Genomic DNA, 14,666 nt, shown 5'->3' on the forward strand with positions numbered 1-14,666 from the left:
AAGGTTGGGCAATCCTACTTCCGTAGTGATACTGCCTCGGAGACCCAAGGAGGGGTCGCTATGAGTCGGGGCCGACTCGACGGCAAACAACAACAACAACTATATCAAGTGTTCCAATCCATAACCCTGGGATGTATTTCTATTTTTGTACATCTACTTTGGTATCTTGTAGTTTTAAATTTATATTGCATAAGTCTTTTATGCCCCTGATTAGGTTAATTCCTAGGTATTTTATCAATTTGGGATCTATTGTAAATGGTGTTTGGGGTAGTTATGTTTGTGTGTCAACTTGGCTGGGCCTGGTTGAGTGGCTGGGAAGCTGGTAGTAGTTATTTCCCATGATGAGACTGGCAATCACCTCCATGGTGGGATCTACCACAAGCAGCTGAGTAGCTGTCTTTGGGATATGGTCTGCTTCCTGTATATGAGGAGAAGCTTTGGGAATATCTGTAGCTTATGGCATGCTTGGACCCTGCATGGAGCCATGTCATTGTTCAGCAGCCTGCCATGCTCTGTTGATCCTGGGACTTACAATGGACTTGAACTAATGGTCTGCTGTATGATTTGGTAACATTGGGACTGTGCCATTTTATTTGTTGACCTTGGGCTTGTTAGTCTCAGCAGCCAGGAGCTGCCTAAGTGAAGAAATGCCTTTGGCTTCAGTGGGCCGGGAACAAGAGGCAGAGCTAAAGCCCAAGGTTGAAGTGCTTTCACACAGTCCCTAGAGCCTGGCACTTTGAACTCAGACTTCTAGCCTCCAAACTGTAAGAGAATAAACTCCTGTTTGTTACGGCATCCCATTTGCAGTATATTCCTATCAGAGCAGCACTACGTAACCAGAACAGGCTTGTTTCTTGATTTCTTTTTCAGAGTACTCTTTGTTAGTGTAGAGGAACCCGACTGATTTTTGTGTGTTGATCTTGTATGCTGCAACAATATTGCTAAATTCTTCTATTAGTTCTAGCAGTTTTCTGTGGAATCTTTAGGGTCTTCTATGTATAGGATCAGGAGCTCTGGTAGTGCAGTGCCAAAGGCACTTGATTGCTAACCAGAAGGCTGGTGGTTCAAATCCACCAGTCACTCTTCAGAAGGAAGATGGCGTAGTCTACTTCTATAGTGATACTGCCTCGGAAACCCAAGGAGGGGTTGCTATTAGTCGGGTCCGACTTGACGGCACATAACAACAACAAATGTATAGGATCATGTTACCAGCAAATACAGATTTATTTCTTATTTTTCCAATTTGGATACCTTTTATTTCTCTTTCTTGCCTTGTTCCTTTGTCTAGGACTTCCAGTAGAATGTTGAATAAGAACAGTGAAAAAATAGGCATCTTCATCTAAAGGGAAGAGGGAAGGCTCTCAGACTTTCCCACTGAGTATAATGTTGCTGTTTATTTTGCATATATGCCCTTAATCATGTTGATACATTCTGCTTCTATTCCTATTTTGCTGAAAGTTTTATCAGGAAATGGTGCTGAATTTTATTGAATACCTTTTCTGCACCAATTTATATGATCTTATGATTCTTTTCCTTTGTTTCATTCATGTGGTGGATTACATTGACTGATTTTTTAATGTTAAACCATCTTTGTCATCTTGGTATGGATCCCACTTGATTATGGTGTATGATTTTTTTTTTTTATATGTTGCTGAAATCTGTTGGTTAGGATTTTGTTGAAAATTTCTGCATCTGTGGTCATAAGGGATATTGTTGTTGTGCCACCAAGGCAGCTCTGACTCATAGCGATAGTACAACAGAAGAAAACATTGCCCAGTCCTACACTATCCTCACAAATCTTGCTATACTTGAGCCTGTACTTGCAGCCACTGTGTCAATCCATCTTGTTGAGGGTTTTCCCCTTTTTTACTGACCCTCTACTTTACCAAAGATTATCTTTCATCAGAGAATGGTTCCTTCTGACCACATGGCCAAAGTAGGTGAGACAAAGTCTAGCCATTCTCACTTCCAAGGAGCATTCTGGCCATACTTCTTCCATGACAGATTTGTTCATTCTTCTGGTAGTCCATGGTATTTTCAGTATGTTTTGCTAACACCATAATTCAAAGGCATCAACTTTTCTTTGGTCTTCCTTATTCATTGTCTGGAGCTCTGGTAGCCTAGTGCTTAAAGCATTTGACTGCTAACCAGAAGACTCGTGGCTCAAACCCACCAGTCACTCCTCGGAAGGCAAATGGGGCAATCTACTTCCGTAGTAATACTGCCTCAGAAACCCAAGGAGGGGTCGCTATGAGTCAGGTCCAACTCGATGGAACATAACAACAACAACAACATTCATTGTCCAGCTTTCACATGCATATGAGGTGATTGAAAATACCATGGCTTGGATTAGGTACACCTTAGTCATCAAAGTGATCTCTTTGCTCCGTAGCACTTCAAAATGGTCTTTTTAGCAGATTTGCCCAGTGTGATATACCTGATTTCTTGACTACTGTTTACATGGGTGTTGATTGTGGAGCCCAGCAAAATGAAATCCCTGACAAATTCATTCTTTTCTCTATTTATCATGTTGTTGCTTACTAGTCCAGTTGTGAAGATTTTTATTTTCTTTATGTTGAGGTGCAATCCACGCTGAAGTCTTTGATCTTTTGATCTTTGAGATTCATCAGTAAGTGCTTCAAGGGATACTGGTCATAAGGGATATTGGTCTGTAATTTTCATTTTTTGTGATTTTGCTGGATTTATATTCAATGCTATTTCTTCCTGTATTATGTTTTTGGAGAGATTGAGTAGAATTGGTGTCAACTCTTCTGTGAATGTTTAGTAGAATTCTCCAGTGTTGTTGTCAGGTACCACTGAGTCAGCTCCAACTCATGGTGACCCTGTGGACAACAGAACAAGACACTTCCCAGTCCCGTGCCATCCTCACAATCCTTGCTATACTTGAGCCCTGGTCTTTTTTGTTCATCATTTTCTTTCTTTCTTTTTTTTTAATGATATCTTCAATCTCTTCTTTTATAATGTGTCTGTTTAAATTTTCTACCTCTATTTGTGTTAGTTTAGGTAGGTGAAAGATTTCTAGGAATTTTTCATTTCATCAAAGTTTTCCAATTTGTTTGAGTATAACTTTTCAGAGTAACAGATATGGTCTGTTTTCTCTATTGGATCAGTTGCAATGTCATCAATTTCAAATATTAATTTGTTTGTTTCCCTCTTCTGTTTTTTTTTTTTATCATTTGTCAATCAACCCAGTGGTTTGTTCATTTTATTCAATTTTTTTGGAAAGAATGAATTTCTGTTGTTGTGTTGTTAACTGCTGTCAAGTCAGCTCTGACTCATAGCAACCCTATGCACAACAGAACAAAATACTGCCCAGTCCTGTGCCAGGTTTACAATCCTTGCTATACATGAGCCCATCATTACAGGCACTGTGTCAATCCATCTCATTGAGGGCCTTCCCTTTTTTCACTAATGCTCCATTTTACCAAGCATGATATCCTTCTCCAGGGAATGGTCCCTTCGGACAACATGACTAAAATAGGTCAGATGAAGTCTGGCCATTCTTGCTTCCAAAGAGCATTCTGGCTGCACTTCTTCCAGGACAGATTTATTGGTTCTCTTGGCAGTCCATGGTACTTTCAGTATTCTTTGCCAACACCACAACTCAAAAGCATCAACTCCTCTTCAGTCTTCTTTGTTCATTGTCCAGGTTTCACATTCATATGAGGTGATTGAAAATACCACGGCTTGGGTTAGGCACACCTTAGTCTTCAAGGAGACATCTTTGCTCTTCAGCATTTGAAAGAGGTCTTTTGCAGCAGATTTGCCCAGTGCAATATGTTGTGTTATGTCTTAACTGCTGCTTCCATTGATGTTAATTGTGGAACCAAGTAATATGAAATCTTCAACAACTTCAATATTTTCTCCATTTATTGTGATGCTGCTTATTGGTCCAGCTGTGAGGATTTTCATTTTCTTTATGTTGAGATGTAATCCATACTACAGACTGAAGTCTTTAATCTTCATCAGTAAGTGCTTCAAGTCATCCTTGCTTTTCAGCAAGCAAGGTTGTGTCATCTGTGTATTGCAGGTTGTTAATGACTCTTCCTCCAATCCTGATGCTATGTTCTTCTTCATATAGTCCAGCTTCTCTGATTATCTGCTCACTTTACAGGTTGAATAAGTATGGTGAAAGGATACAACCCTGACACACTCCCTTCCTGATTTTAAACCATGCACTGTCCCCTTGTTTGTTGGAGCAATAGCCTCCTGGTCTATGTACAGATTCGTCATGAGCACAATTAAGCATGTCATTGTTTTGAGATGCTGTTGAATCATTCTGATTCTTACTGACCCAATGTGAAACAGAATGAAACACTGCCCAGTCTCACACCATTCTCAAAATCATCATTATGCTTGAGCCTATAGCTGTAGCCACAGTGTCAATCCATCTCTTTGAGGGTCTTCCCCTTTTCTGCTGATCCTCTACTTTACCAAGCACAACACCCTTCTCCAGCAATTGGTCCCTTCTGAGAACATGACCAAAGTATGAAAGATGAATGCTGGGAATTCTTGTTTCTGAGGAGCATCCCTGCTGTACTTCTTCCAAGACAGAAAAATAAAAAGACATGAAAATGAAGTGTCTACTACACTCTTTGTGCTACTTGTTTTTTGAGTACTTCATATCATTTTTTGCCTTTTTTATTCTGATTTTTCTGTTTTTGTTTGTAGTTAGCTGCTTTCTTGTGATGAGCCTTTTCACTAACTTCCTTTTTTTCTTCTGAATATTTTTTTTTGTTGTTGATGAGTTCTTAGTGGTTATCATACATATTACATTTCATCACTTAGAATTGCAACAATGTTTAACATATGAGCACAGTTAACATATAGCTATAACTTAATACATTTATTCTTGATATCCTCCTCCCTCCCCCATTTCTGTTAGTGCATCTCCAATAACATCAATATACAACCTATATTTGATAAGTTTACTTTGTACTTACTTCTTACCAACTTGATGTTGTATTGTTTGCTGGATTTAATTATTGAGTTTATTCCCTGAAAATATCAAACACTTTGTCTTGATGACTTCCTGTGCATTTGCATTTTTTTTTGAGATCTCTCTCTTAGGTTTTATTTATATTTTCCTTTGTATAGATGTTTTCTTGCCTCTCTCTCTCTCTCTCCCTCCTTTCCTCCCTCCCTCTTTTATTTATTTACTTATTTTAGATGTCTTCAATTTACTTGTTGAGTTTCTCATTTTATACCTGAAACTATTTTCTGATGATAACTAGTTTATTTCCTGTGTTTTTTTTTTTTTTTTTTTTGCTTTCTTTAAGCATATTTAATACCAGATTCTGAAATTTTCAATTCATTTTTTTAGGCTAGCTTCCATAGGAGAAGTTTCTTCTTCATCATGTTTTGCTTTTGATTCATCCTTCTTTTCTTGTGATTTTATGTTTTACCTTTTTTTTTTTTTATTATTTGAGCTTAGGCCATATTGTTATTGTTATTATTATTATTATTTACTCTGGATTTTGTGTGGAAAAGTTTTCTGATTGGCTGCCCTCGTGGTGCAGTGGCCAACTGCCTGTGTGCCAAGTTGAAGACTGAGGCCCACACCCACCAGCCACTCTGCAGAAGGAAGATGTAGCAGCCTGTCTCTGAAAAGGCTTGTAGTCTTGAAAACTCATGACACAGCTCCATTCCACCCTACCAGGTCTCCAAAAGTCAGTGGGTCTGGTATCTTCTGAGCCACTGGTGGGCACTCTCATCTTTAGTTTTATTTCAGAATTCAGGAATTCTAGATGCTTGATCTCTGTAATAAAATATGCATGAGCGATGCGGGCCAATTACCTGTTTGCAGACACCTCTGGAAGCAATACGGCTTGACTTTCCTATGGTGAAGGTGGGGAGCTCTCTCCATCTTTCCTTTGCAGGTACCCCTGAACAGTTTCTCCCATGTGTCTCTCTGTGGGCAGGGAACCATCTAAAGTATTACCCTCATCCTGCTGCCATTGCAGTTCCTCCAGGTCCTAGCGCCTGTCTGTCTTGGGTGAGATTCAGGTGCTCTCTTTATCCCTTCCCAATTGTGTGGCTCACAGACTCCCACGGCCCATCAGCATTGCCTTAAAAAATCAGGCTACAGCTTCTACAGATTTGCTCCCTATGTTCCCTGTTTGGGATGTTGCCCAGCCCCATTCCAAAATGGCTTGAGCAAGTGCTGTAGATGTTAGTGGATAGATTCTCCCAGATTCCATGCTCTCCCCATACCTCCTGTCCTCTACTTCTGAACTCACTCCTACTCTCCAACACCTAAGCTTCCATCGAGAGTTCTGAGATCTCACTCTGTGCTTGTTTTTATTCATTGTTCAGTAAGTTATTTGCTGGAGGAGTAAATGGTATCTCCATTTTCTTTGCATCTTGCTTTGTCTTCTATTCTGCTTTCCTGTGTACATCTTGTCACCCCACTCCACTGAGAGCTCCTTGAGGGAATGGGTATCATATTTTCTGTATCCCCTCTCCCTAATGCCTGGCAAAACTGTAGAGTATGTATGTAGAGCATATAATACATGCTCAGCTAAAGTGTCTTGAATTAATAAATAAATCATGATCTCCTCCTTTGTACTGAACCTCTATCCTATTCACTCTAGCATTTTTCTCCTTATATGCAATGTTTTGTGTTTAAAATTACTTTGCTAAATCTAAAGTTCTCTCATATCTATTCTCTCACTGGATCCTACCTATAAGGACGTGGTGAAGTGTGCATGAGTTACGATACTATTCCTGAGAGATGAAGAGACAGACAGTTAGCAGTATTATCTTGTTAGTGGTGTCCCTATAATCAAAATCTAGAATATGACCAACTGTGTGCCATACTTTCAATGATACTTTTATAACAACTGTTGTTGTATGCTGTCAAGTTGAATTTGACTCATAGCAACTCTATAGAACAGAGCAGAACTGCCCCATCAGGTTCTTAGGCTGTAACCTTTATGGGAGAAGACTGTCAGGTCTTTTCTTCCATGGATTTGCTAGTGGGTTTGAACCTGTGACCTTTCAGTTAGCAGTTGAATGCTTAACCATTGCACCACCAAGGCTTCTTTAAGAACTCTTACATTACACACGATAGCATACAGTGCCCATTCCATCCAAAACTTTGTGTCTCATGGAATAAGAATTTGAAGACCTTGTACCAAACCAAATTCTGGATGTCAGTTTTGCTCCTGTTATTGTGTTTAGATTCAAATGATTCCACAAGAAAGTAGGAGGAAAATGCACTTATTCGTTATGGAGGATATATTACTTTCTACTGTCAGGTTGACAAGGTTTTATTAAGCCAACCCTGGCAATTAGCTGAGATTCTGCACAGTGTAACAAGTAAGTACCAAGTTCTCTTTCTCATTAATTTGTTTCTTACCAAGCTGTTCTCCTAAATGTTGGCCTCTTTCGGTTGAGATGACCCGCTCATCTTCCATGTCACACTTGTTCCCAACCAGGATAACTTGGGCATTATCCCAAGAATATGTTTTGATTTGAGTTGACCTAAAAGAAAAATAACAGGTACAAAACCGTGTGAAAAAGGCAGAACAACATAAATGAAAAAGAAGAAATATATCCCCCAAATTATGATAATAGCAGAAACTGAAGCCTAAAATCCTGACATTTAGAATTAATTAGTTTGGTGCAATTTCACTCTTGAGAGACTCATCAGGGTTTGCATGAGTCTAAAATCAAGAACTATGGTGCTGTCTTAAGAATTTTTTTGGTATCTGATGAAATTCCTACTAAATCTTCTAGTTTCTTCCTTTTCCTCTTCTATCGCCACATTTTCTAGGACTTTGACAACTAAAAGGCCAGCCATTCAGGTTTGCAAAGATTTTTGCAGTGAAATCCCCATGTTTCAGGAAACCTCTCAGTTCTAGGCAAATCTCTGAGATGGTTGGTCCTCCTATTTACAGCTCAACACAAGAAAACATTTTTCCTTATTACAATAACTACTTAAAAAGCTAAGGCAATCAGAGTTCGGAAAATTTGAGACAATACTTTAAAAAGGAATTATAAGAATTAATATGTCACTTTGAAGACTAAGGAGTGGTTAACCCAAGCCATGGTATTTTCAATAGGCTTATATGCATGTGAAAGGTGGACCATGAATAAAGAAGAACAAAGAGTTGATGCCTTTGGATTGTGGTGTTGGCAAATAATAGTGAAAAGACCATGGACTGCCAGAAGAATGAACAAATTTATTGTGGAGGAAATACAGACAAAATGTACCTTAGAAGTGAGAATGGTCAGATTTCATCTCACCTACTTTGGTCATGTTGTCAGAAGGGACCATTCCTTGGAGAACTATATCATGCTTGGTAAAGTAGAGGGTCAGTGAAGAAAGGGAACATCCTCAGTGAGATGGATTGACACAGTGGCTGCAATCATGAACTCAAGCAGAGCAAGGATTGTGAGGATGGTGCAGGACTGGGCAGTGTTTAATTCTGTTGTATATAGGGTCATAGGGTCACTAAGAGTCAAAGCTGACTCAATGGCACCTAACAACAACAACAATATCTGCATTCCTTACATTCATATTTTCTCTTAGAGAATACCAGCGTGATTAAGATCAAAATTACAATGAAATGGACTGGCATTTTAAGTTACTACAGACATGATACATATAATTCAAAATAAGCTTCTGGTATAAATAATAACATACACGATCTACTGTTGATTTTAAAACTTAGACAACAGTTAATATTGGTAGGTATCATTTCATATACTTTATATTAACTTATTCTTAGAATAATTCAATGAAGATATTAGTATCCTCAATTTATAGGTAAAGATTATGAGGCACAGAGAGGTTAAATAATTTGTCAAGATCACAGAGCTAGTAAGGGCAAATCTGAGAATCAAACCCAGTCACTAGGCTCCCAAGCCTGTCCTCTTAAACCCATTTCATACTACTCATTTGAAGTTTGAGAAGTGAAGGTCTAGTGCACTTATTGTCATCTCAGAAAGGAAGGAGAAAAGCAGTCATATTCTCTAATCCTTTATATTGGCTACATTCTTATTTGAGAATAACACTCTATAGATGGGAAAGATATATCACTCTGTGGGTGGTCAGGGGAGAGTAATTGAAATGTTGAAAGACTAAACAAATGATGAAAGTTTAAAGGAATAAATTTGTAAAGCATCAAAAAAAAAAAAAAAAAGAGCTTTGGAATGGTCTTACTAACAATCCTCAAGTCTCTGAGGATTATAAAATAGAAAACAGTAGTGAGCTCTTCTCAACTTGAAGAGAGAATAAAAGCAAATATGGTTAAATTGCAGTGGGAAAGCTTTCAGTGAGATGTGTTCCCTGCTCCTGCCTCCTGGGAGGAAGGAGAGTGCTAAGAGGCAGATAAGGTTTTATTTCAGAGTATTCCCCTGAACCAAGTACAATTTTTAAAATGAGATTAAAATATCTGGAGAAATGTACTCTTGGTTACACCTGGAAATCTCAGAAAAGACTTTTCTAATTAGGGACCTAGGTCCATAACATATTCAGCTAGCAAGAGTGAGATTCAGCATGTATCCATGGGATATAGAATTGGGGAAATAACAGCAGAGATTCTAAAGTCTATAGTTTTTCCTTACCTCATCTAATGTTTTGGGTAGATGAAAAAAGATGAATTCATAGTGAATTATGATGTGAAAAATATCCCACACATGTTGTGTTGTTGTTGTTAGATGCCATCGAGTCAGCTCTGACTCATAGCAACCCTATGTACAGAAGAATGAAACACTGCCCAGTCCTGCACCATTCTCACAATCCTTGCTATACTTGAGTCCATAATTGTAACCACTATATCAATCCATGTCACTGAGGGTCTTCCCCTTCTTTGCTGACCCTCTACTCTACCAAGATGGATTGACACGGTGGCTGAGATGATGGGCTCAAGTATAGCAGGGATTGTGGGGCTGGCGCTGGATAGGGCAGTGTTTCGTTCTGCTGTGCATAGGGTCGCTATGAGTCAGAAATGACTCGATGACACTTAACAACAACAACAACAACTCTACCAAGCATGATATCTTTCTCCAGGAGATGGTCCCTTCTGACAATATGAACAAAGTAGTGGGAGGAAATCTGGCCATTCTCACTTCCAAGGAACATCCTGACTGCACTTCCAAGACAGATTTGTTTGGATTTCTGGCAGTCCATGTTATTTTTAGTATTCTTAACCAATACCACAATTCAAAGGAATCAATTCTTCTTTGGTCTTCTGTGAGGAGTAGTTGGAATCGTCCTGGGAAAGAAAGCTGCGTGCCTTGTTTACAGTACTGCCTGCAAGTGCTTGCAGGAAGAATGCTGAATACAGCTGTCTGAAATAAGGGCATGCCAGCAAGTCTCCAGGTCAAGAAGTTCTAGACAAAACTCATTCTGACCTTCAAGAAAGCTCATAGTTCCCAGTAAAGAATGTTTATGAATTCTGCACCTGAATTCAGTTAGAGATTATAGACATCTTAGAAACTTTGTTCTTTGTAAGCCTTGATAAGATTCTAGTATTGGACAAATATAGTTCTCAATATGATTTATAAACTCCGTACTGACAATAAATGGGGTCTAAGAATTCTCTTAGTCCCCCTGTGCCTCGCTTTTCTCTTGTAAATTTTCTTCAGTGGCTCCGATCTTTCAGGTTCCAGCTGGTAAACAGTGACAGTCTTCCTTATTCATCATCCAGCTTTTACATGCATGAGAGGTGATTGAAAATACCAAACCTTGGGTTAGGCGCACCTTAGTTTTCAAAGAGACAACTTTGCTCTTCAGTGCTTTAAAGAGATCTTTAAAGAAATCACTTGTCAATGCAAAATGTGTTAGATTTTGATTAAATAAAGCTTTGAGTTTGAGAAATAAAATGTATATATATAAAGAGGTCTTTTACAGCAGATAGTGCAATATGACATCTGATTTCCTGACTGCTGCTTCCATGGATGTTGACTGTGGATCCAAGTAAAATGAAATCCCTGACAATTTCAATCTTTTCTCCATTAATCATGATGTTGCTTATAGATCCAGTTTTGAGGATTTTCTTTTCTTTATGTTGAGATGTAATCCATACTTAGCACTGTAGTCTTTGATTTTTATCAGTAAATGTTTCTTCACTTTCAGCAAGCAATGTTGTGTCACGTGGATATCACAGGTTGTTAATACTTCTTCCAATCCTGATACCACATTCTTCTTCATATTGTCCAGTTTCTCAGATTATTTGCTCAGCATAGAGCTATAATAAGTATGGTGAGAGGATACAACCCTTATGTACACCCTTTCTGATTTTAAACCATGCAGTATCTCCTTGTTTGGTTTGAACAACAGCCTCTTGGTCTATGTACAGGTTTCTCATGAGTACAATGAAGTGTTCTGGAATTCCTATTCTTCTCAGTGTTATCCATAATTTGTTATGATTCACATAATCGAATGCCTTTGCATAGTCAATAAAACACAAGTTGTTATGTTGTTATGTGCTGTCGAGTCGGCCCCGACTCATAGTGACCCCTCCTTGGGTTTCCGAGGCAGTATCACTACGGAAGTAGGATTGCCCAACCTTCCTTCCGAGGAGTGGCTGGTGGGTTTGAACCGCCAGCCGTCTGGTTAGCAGGCAATTGACTTAGCCACTATGCTACCAGAGCTCCTAAAACACAAGTAGACATCTTTCTGGTATTCTTTGTTTTCAGCTAAGATCCATCTGATATCAGCAATGATATCCCTTGTCCCACTTCCTTTTCTGAATCCCGCTTGAATTTCTGAAAATTCCCTGTCAATATACTGCTACAACAGTTTTTGAAAAATCTTCAGCAAGATTTTACTTTTTTGTGATATTTCTGATATTGTTCAATAATTTGCACATTCTGCTGGATCAACTTTCATCACTCAGTGTTTCACAGCTTTTCAGTGTTTCACTGACATTCATAAGGTTTTCACTGGCCAATTCTTTGAGAAGCAGATGGTTCTATCCTTCTTCCCAGTCTATCTTCATCTGGAAATTTCCTAGTGATGCTTTAATACGAATATCACAAGTGGGTGGTTTTGAAAAATATATATTTATTTTCTCACAGCCTTGGATGTTAAAAGTCCAAATCAGGGTTTCTACAATATTGATTCCTACCTTGTCAGTAGCCCTGGGTTTTCTTTGGTTCCTTGGAGTACATTGGCTTATAGATGATACTCATATGACTTCTGCCTTCCTGTGTGTATATGTTTCAGTTTCTATGCTGCTCTTGCTCTTTATATAACTCAGAAGTCATTAATTAAGTTTAGGATTCCCTGTACACCGGTAGGACCTCAACTAACTGAATTATCACATTACATTAGATTTCATTAATTTACATTCATTAAATGTAAGGTTATTACATTACATTAGCTTATATCAACAGGTACAGACTTTAGGATTCAAGTACATATTTTTTGGGGAAGGCAGTTCAACTCATCACACAGGAAATGAGCATATTCTATTTAACAAAACAGCAATTGTGATCTGGAGTAATTGTTGCAAGGTGAACAAAAGATAATTTGCTGTTAGAGTTGGGTAATTTCATGGTTGGAATAGGCCTCAAATATTCAATACTTGGCTTTGTTTTTCACTACTTTGGACTTTCTGATATGCTAACCATCAATAAAGCAGAGAAGGTAGCTTCCAGCAAAGGTCCATCATCAGCAAGAGGGGATGAGAACAATTTTGACTGCATCATGAGCTATCACATATCATAGAATCTAAGATTCCATCAGTTATAAGATGGAAATCATTTTATGAATGGCAAAGGGTAAAAAGATGCAGCCAATTAAGCTACAACAAAATGATTCAACAACAGTCCTGCTAAACACACTTATCAGTCACATCAGCTTCTTTTTCCTTTGAAATTTATTTTACGGTACATAGTCACATGATACCAAAATAAAATTTGTTGACTTTCAACTATTTAAGGAGTTAGCATCTGATTAAAAGCTATGATATTGAAGGGGAAAGTCCAAGCTGCACTGAAGGCATCGTTCAAAAACAGGGCTCCAGGAATTTACAGAATACCCATTAAGATGTTTCAAAAAAATGGGTGCAGTGCTGGAGGTGCTCACTTGTCAATGCCAAGAAATTTAGAAGACAGATACCTGGCCAACCAACTGGAAGAGATCCATACCTGTGTCCATTTCAAAGAAAGGTCCAACAGACTGTGGAAATTATCGAATAATATCACATGCAAGTAAAATTTTTCTGAAAATAATTCACAAATAGTTGCAGCAGTATATTGGCAGAGAACTGCCAGAAATTCAAGCCAGATTCAGAAGAGGACATAGAATAAGGGATATAATTGTTAATATCAGATGGATGTTGGCTGAAAGCAGATGACAAAACCTTGCTTCTTGAAAGTGAAGAGGATTTAAACTAGTTACTGATAAAGATCAAAGACTAGAGCCTTCAGTATATATATTAGGCTTCAACATAATATATCAAGAAAGAAAACAAAAATCCTCACAACTGGACCAATAAGCAACATGATGATAAATGGAGAAAAGATTAAATGTGTCGAGGATTTCATTTTACCTGTATCTACAATCAATGCCAATGGAAGCAGGTATCAAGAAATCAAAAGACATATTACATTGGGCAAATCTGCAGCAAAAGATCTCTTTAAAGAGTTAAAAAGCAACAATGTCACTTTGACAAATAAGGCACTCCTGTCCCAAGTCATAGTATTTTCAATTACCTCATATTCAGGTAAAATTTGGATAATGAATAAGGAAGACCAAAGAAGAATTTATGCTTTTGATTTATGGTATTGGCAAATAATATTAAATACATCATGAACTGCCAGAAGAACAAAAAAATCTGTCTTGGAAGAAGTACAGCCAGAATGCTCCTTAGAAGCAAGGATGGCAAGACTTCATCTCACGTGCTTTGCACATGTTATCAGGAGGGTCTAGTCTCTGGAGAAAGACATCATACTTGGTAAAGTAGAGGATCAGTAAGAGAAAGTCTTAATGAGATGGATTGACACAGTGGCGACAACAATGGGCTCAAACACAGCAATGACTGTGAGGATGGTGTAGGACTTGGCAGTGTTTCATTCTGTTGTACATAGGATCACTGTGAGTAGGAAATGAGTTGATGACACCTAAGAACAAGAACAACATACTGAAGTAATTAGCAATTTTTCTTGCCTTTAGTTGCTTTGTTTAGTGCATGATAGACAATTCTTTTATGATGGCAAGACTTCAGTTCTCTTAGCTTGGACATATGATCAGGAAAGATCAAACAATAGAAAAGGACATCCTATTTGGGAGAGGGTCAGTGAAAGCAAGAGGAAGCCTCATGGAGATAGGTGGAAACAATAGCTCCAACAATGGACTCACATAGACCGACAACCATGGAAATGGCACAGGACCAGTCAACATTTTGTTCTGTTATACATAAGGACACCATTGAGTTTCCAACTGAATGGAAACTAACAACAACGCAAATCTCAATAATAAAAGTTAACATACTTTATTCACTTATGGATATCTTCCCATCATAGGTCCTGTAGAGAATTAGGTTGTTAATTTGCAAGAAAATATGAAATGGAACAAGTTCCGGTAAAATGGCAGAATAGGCAGAAAGACTGCACAGACCCTCTTCAACAAAGAAAAGGGAAACCAATTAACACAGACACAGAAGATAATCCTGGACCCCTGAGCCTTG

General features: G+C 38.3%; 1 protein-coding gene across 1 annotated transcript in view; it reads right to left on the bottom strand.

The window, feature by feature from the left end:
- Positions 1-14,666, bottom strand: part of RAB3C (RAB3C, member RAS oncogene family) — a 451,684-nt gene that overhangs the window by 49,170 nt on the left and 387,848 nt on the right. Inside the window, exon 3 of the mRNA XM_007944149.2 lies at positions 7,382-7,506. Within this exon, the coding sequence (XP_007942340.2) occupies positions 7,382-7,506 (125 nt within the window). The remainder of the gene's footprint in view (positions 1-7,381; positions 7,507-14,666) is intronic.

Source organism: Orycteropus afer, unplaced genomic scaffold (assembly GCF_000298275.1).
Source record: "Orycteropus afer afer isolate SDZICR_OR568_19922 unplaced genomic scaffold, OryAfe1.0 scaffold00122, whole genome shotgun sequence".
NCBI classification, from domain to species: domain Eukaryota; kingdom Metazoa; phylum Chordata; class Mammalia; order Tubulidentata; family Orycteropodidae; genus Orycteropus; species Orycteropus afer.